Source organism: Nicotiana attenuata, unplaced genomic scaffold, assembly GCF_001879085.1.
Source record: "Nicotiana attenuata strain UT unplaced genomic scaffold, NIATTr2, whole genome shotgun sequence".
In the NCBI taxonomy this organism is placed as follows: Eukaryota; Viridiplantae; Streptophyta; class Magnoliopsida; order Solanales; family Solanaceae; genus Nicotiana; species Nicotiana attenuata.
Window position 1 is genome coordinate 7,180 of NW_017680868.1, and position 5,240 is coordinate 12,419.

Consider the following 5,240-nt stretch of genomic DNA (forward strand, 5'->3'; position numbering starts at 1 on the left):
GTGGGTGGAGGTGGTGTGTTGTGTGGCATGTTTTCTCGATTGAGGAAGTGTATATTCAGTGGCCTGAAGTGCATTAGAGAGGGACGATGATTTTGGGTTCTCAGTGGAAAGTGTGGAGTGGGACGTCGCTGCATGGTTATATGTGTTGTGAGGGAGATTGTGAATATCAGAATTTTGTGAGGGAAGTAGAGTTGACAATGATTGAGAGGTATTAGTAGTAGTGGTAGGGTTGGTTATTTGAAGCGGTGATACTGGATTGGCTTGGGAGATTTCGTACAATGGGCTGTTCACGTGGGCTGGGGTATGTAATATTTGTGTGCATGGATAGTTGATTGGCGTGGTGAGGTGGTGAAGTGGGCTGGGACATAGTTGAGGAGGGGTCATGCTGGTTGAGTGTATTGTCAAGTGGGCTTAGGGTAGACGGTTGTGTTTGCATGGGAGGTTATTGGGTGTTTGGGGCGGTGGAGGTGACGTGGCAGTGGGACAAGGTTGATTGGTGGCACTAGGTTTATTGTTTACCCTAGGAATGAGTGAATTAGGGTAATTATATTATTTTTTGGATAGAGTTAGGCCTTGTGGCGGGATGGGTATGTGGGTCGACCCGTTTTGTGTATGCAGATGTTGTAGTTGGGCCTCTATTTCTTTTATTGGGCTGGTATTATTGTCTACTAGGTTAGGTTATAATTGAGTGTTTATCGTGACATTAGTGCTAATTAACTGATCAAAGCTATTTTTTTAATGTTAGTATAGTGTTATCAGGTCTGTTATTAGGTGTAACAGTAATTAAAGCAGTAGAAGGGTTTGCGAGGTGCGTACCTGTGCCCTGGCCCTTGGCCCAATGCTTTGAGGTTGAAGCTTGAGTTGCAGTGTTGTGTGTTGCTTGTGTTGCTTCATGTAGACGTAATTTAGAGTTAGATGTCTTTTTTGGAAAAGTGACCGTCTTCCATTCCGTAGTTCGTAGAGGTAGATCTTTGGTATCATCCATAGAAGGATTGGTAGTTGACTGTGTTGGCACTGGTGGCGTGGTGTTAGGGCAGTGTAGTGTAGCATGGCCAAGTCTCCCACAACAAACACATATCATATTGAGACCTTCATACAGAATTTGTTGACGATGATGCCCTATAAAGACATGTGACTTGAGTGGTTGTTCGAGGGGAAACTCGATACATATTCTACCATATCGTCCCCTTAATGCTGATGAGGTGCATGTATCAATTTTTAATAGCTTGCCCAGTTTATTTCCTACTTGGTGTAAGATATCAGTATCATAGAATTCAGTGGACAGTTCTGGTAGCCTAGACCAAATGGCCGTATATGTAAGTTTGGAGTTAGATGCTAAAAACTTAGGTTCCCATCTTCTAACTGATAGGAAATAGCCTAACACAAACCATGGCCCCTCGTGGAGAGCTTTTATCATATTTTCTTCTCGTTGGTACTTAATGAGGAAGAAGTCATTGCCTAAATCAATGAGGGCCAGTGACTCCGTTGGTTTCTATAATTGCTGTAATTTTTGCTTAAGGGTTAGGTGCCCCACTTTTCTTCCAAAGACCTTAATTATGATGGAATATTTCCAAGGGGAGTAAAGTCTTGTTTTGTCTTCTGTGGAGAGAGGTATGAAATTATCTGTTGTATGTGTTGCTAAGCTTTTTTCAAACATGTCATTATGGTATTGGGTAGCATTGATTGTTGGAATTGAGGCATCAGTATTGTGGATTAGTGTGTGGAGGAATGAAGGTTTTTTTTGCTGATTGTTGATTGGTTCGTCTATATTCATGGCGTGTAAATCAAGAGGATCTGTGTTGGGAATTGATAAAATAGTGGACATTGTGAGTGGTTGCAGTGTGATAAAAAGGAAGAAGGAATAATAGTCTAGTGAAGGATGGATAGAGTCTCTCTCTACATCCTTTTTTCGAAGTGGTTGGGAGATTATGGCCTCCCTCATGTTTAACATCCAACTACTTCCATTTCTATCTGTATGTTAAATTCTCACCATGATTTATAAAAAAAAAAAAAAGAGAAAAAAGAGGAGACTTGCTTGGATTTCCTTTTTGGGAGGGTTGCCGTCGGGTGGAGTGAAAGGAAGGTAGCAGGGCTATTCAGTTGCTAAGGTAGAGGCGAAGCCAGAATTTAAACTTATGGATTCGAAATTCTAATCGTTTTGAAGTTTACTGTTTAAATTAATAATTTATACATGTCCAATGAAATTTTAAAATAAATACAGGCTCGAACCAAACTACTGGGTTCTGGCCGAACCACTCCGGCCTCTCTAGCTCCGACCCTGGCTAAGGTGTGTTATTTGATAATGTTATATATATATTATATATATATATATATCAATATATGCGTAAATAATACTACTTTCCTTAAAATACTATATGTATACATATTAGGTGGACACAACTTGAAAATAACACAGCAAATATCAATTTGGGACAAGAAATGAAAGCCTTAAAATCCACCACTGAAAGCAGAAATTCGACAATAAACCGACACTGCTAGTGAATCCATATATTAAGGAATCTAAGATTACAGGCACAATAAAGAGAATTTATTAAGCCAAGGAATGGTAAACAAGGCTTTACACTCAGAAGCCACAAAAACTCATCTCAGCTTCAGCTGTCTTTCTGACCCTACTTACACTTTTTCTGATTATCCTCAATCTGTACAATCCTCTTAAGTGGTATGCCATCCAACATTTGAAGAATAGAAGAATTACAATAAGACTTGACACCAAATATGCTGCTGCTAATGCCATGCATTATCAAATACGATCTGTAGCTTCGTCGTAAACCAGCTGTATCAGCATTTAACAAGATCATCTATTGCCACCATTCGATCAAGCAACAAGACTATGATCTTCGATTTACTAGTCTCAAGGCTTAGATGAAGCATTGGATAAAATTAAAGGAAGGTTATATTCTAAGCTTTTTTGAAATGTACGCGAAGAAACTCCATGCAGAAGCCTGACAATCCCAAGAAACTGAGCTTCCATCAGAATGCCTTATCCAGTCCTTCAGAACTACATAACTGGAACTGAAGGACTTAGCCACGAGCTCCTGTTTGAAGAAACCGGATAGGAAAAATTAGCAAGCTAGAAGCTGAAATTAAAGATTTTCCGGCAATTTTGCAATACTTCAGTTGACAAAGTTTCAGAAATCAATTTGGCAAGTTTAGTCCTGCCACCACATATTCCTATATGTTTTAATTTCTTACCACCTAATAAATGATGATTTAACTTATTTAAAAAGCTCAATCTTTGTATCTATTACACATTTTCTTTTACCTTTAGAAGTAGAACTAGCTCGTAAGTCTTTGAACCTAAAAAAATGAACTCTGTACGTGTCAACTTTGTTCTGTTTTACTTGACAATGTCATAAGCAAATAACAATAATGCACGTTGGAAATTATTACTCCTTCCTTTATGATATAGGTTCTATTGATGGACTCAGATCCTTCCCACCCCTATTTATATAGCATTACTATAAGAATCACTATGAGAAAAGGGGAGGGGGAAAATGTACCGAGGCGAGTTCCTCTATCATAATAGGCCTGTTCCCCTCCTTTTCAAAGAACTCATAGCCACGACGAGCATGTTGCTCCCAGCTTTCCATTCCTTCAAGCTGATGTACACTTATCGCTGCAGCACAGAATTCTTCAAAATCCAACTTTCTGTATTGAAGAGAACTCACCTGCTCGGGGCACGAAAAAAGTCAGTGAATAAAATTCGTCATTACTTCACTATGTCCATCAGGATTGTTCGCATAATTTCATAACTTCAACAAGATAACTTCCTAAGCTTACCGTATTGACAAAGTCGAAAACCCTTGAATCCTTCATTGCATCGGTGGCGTTCTTCATCACAGCCTGCCAAGTCATTGAACTCATTTCAGTAGTGGAGAATCGTAAATAAAGAAAGAGTATACTGAAAGAAAAATTGAAAATCAGCCAACATTCTTTTTAGTTTCTTTTTATTTTTAATGATGATGGTTGAGGATAGAGCGCTTACCATTTTGAAGTTTGGTAGTGCTACAAGTCCACTTTTGCTTGGCGCTAATAATGTAAACTGATCCCGAAGATAAGCTAGTTGTTGTATAGTCAATGTCTTAGCAAGAGCCTGTCACAGTGGCCACAAACGATAAATCATACAGTTAACTAATTGAGGGGCTAACATTTTTTTAGCAAGTCAAAATACTATCATTCATATTGCTCCAAGATTGTCACTGTACAATATGGATAATCTACAGACTAGCATCTTGCATGCGGATGCTTATGACATTGCATTTCTTTGCTATTTATATATTATAATCTCTCAGTAACAGGAGAAATCTGTTTCTGTACATATTTACTGGATCACAGAAACGATGAACAGGTTATATTAGAACCTTGCTGATCACATCATGCTCCCTTAGCTATTTGGTGCGGGGGCGATGGAAAGAGATTGAAGAAATATAACAGGAACTAAACATAAAAGAATTATATGACCTTAACATGCCTAAAAAAGCATGGCACTACTTACAGAAGTGCTCATATTAGAATTTTTGGCTAAATTATATGACTGCTGAACTTAGAAGACAAGTTCCACCAGAACAGATATACATACCCTTAAAGCAGCTTTTCGAAGAGAAGACGAATATACATAAGCTTTTACAAGCTTATATACTATCATATCCAAAGGAATCTTCACATCATGATAACCAGCCAACCAAGGATGACCTAGACAAGTAATGAGAGAGGTTAAGAAATCAATAATACAGCTAAAATCTGATAAATTACTAAGATAATAAACATGAAACCACATAGGTAAATTGGTTATATCAAGAAGTCAGAATAGCTTCATCTATGGCGGCGATGAGTTCTTCTCGAGACAAGATTTGACAAGGACATTAAGGAACTTGAAACTGGTAGAGGTATATCCTTAATCCACTATTATAAGGTCTACTACAGGATGCTGAGAGGATATACCCAAAATTGACATTTTACAAGGAGACTTACTGAGAGCCTGAGCTGCAGTTAGCCTTTTGCGGTAATCCTTATTCAGCAATCTTTTTACAAAGTCTACTGCATCAGAAGACAAAGAGGGCCAAGGGGTTTCTTCAAAGTTTGGATCAGTTTTCAGGATGGCCCTAAATATACCGGACTCTGTTCGCGCCCAGAAAGGCCTGCTTCCACATAGAAGAATATAGGCAATTACACCAATGCTCCACATGTCCGCTTCTGTTCCATAAGATCTATGCAAAACC

General features: G+C 38.6%; 1 protein-coding gene across 1 annotated transcript; it reads right to left on the reverse strand.

The window, feature by feature from the left end:
* Positions 1–3,491: 3,491 nt before the first annotated feature.
* LOC109221881 (CDPK-related kinase 1-like) lies at positions 3,492–5,234 on the reverse strand. Its single transcript, XM_019386315.1, has 5 exons — positions 4,993–5,234; positions 4,601–4,713; positions 4,007–4,114; positions 3,802–3,864; positions 3,492–3,689 (listed from the first exon to the last, which is right to left on the reverse strand). Exons 1-5 carry the CDS (start codon positions 5,204–5,206, stop codon positions 3,492–3,494), a joined length of 696 nt encoding a protein of 231 aa, XP_019241860.1. The 5' UTR covers positions 5,207–5,234.
* Positions 5,235–5,240: the final 6 nt, after the last annotated feature.

Coding starts and splice junctions, on each gene's coding strand:
- LOC109221881 (XM_019386315.1), bottom strand. CDS start 5,206: ATGTGGAGCATTGGTGTAATTGCCTATATTCTTCTATGTGGAAGCAGG. Junction 3,865..4,006: donor CACTACCAAACTTCAAAATG/GTAAGCGCTCTA, acceptor ATGACTTGGCAG/GCTGTGATGAAGAACGCCAC. Junction 3,690..3,801: donor TTTTCGACTTTGTCAATACG/GTAAGCTTAGGA, acceptor TGCCCCGAGCAG/GTGAGTTCTCTTCAATACAG.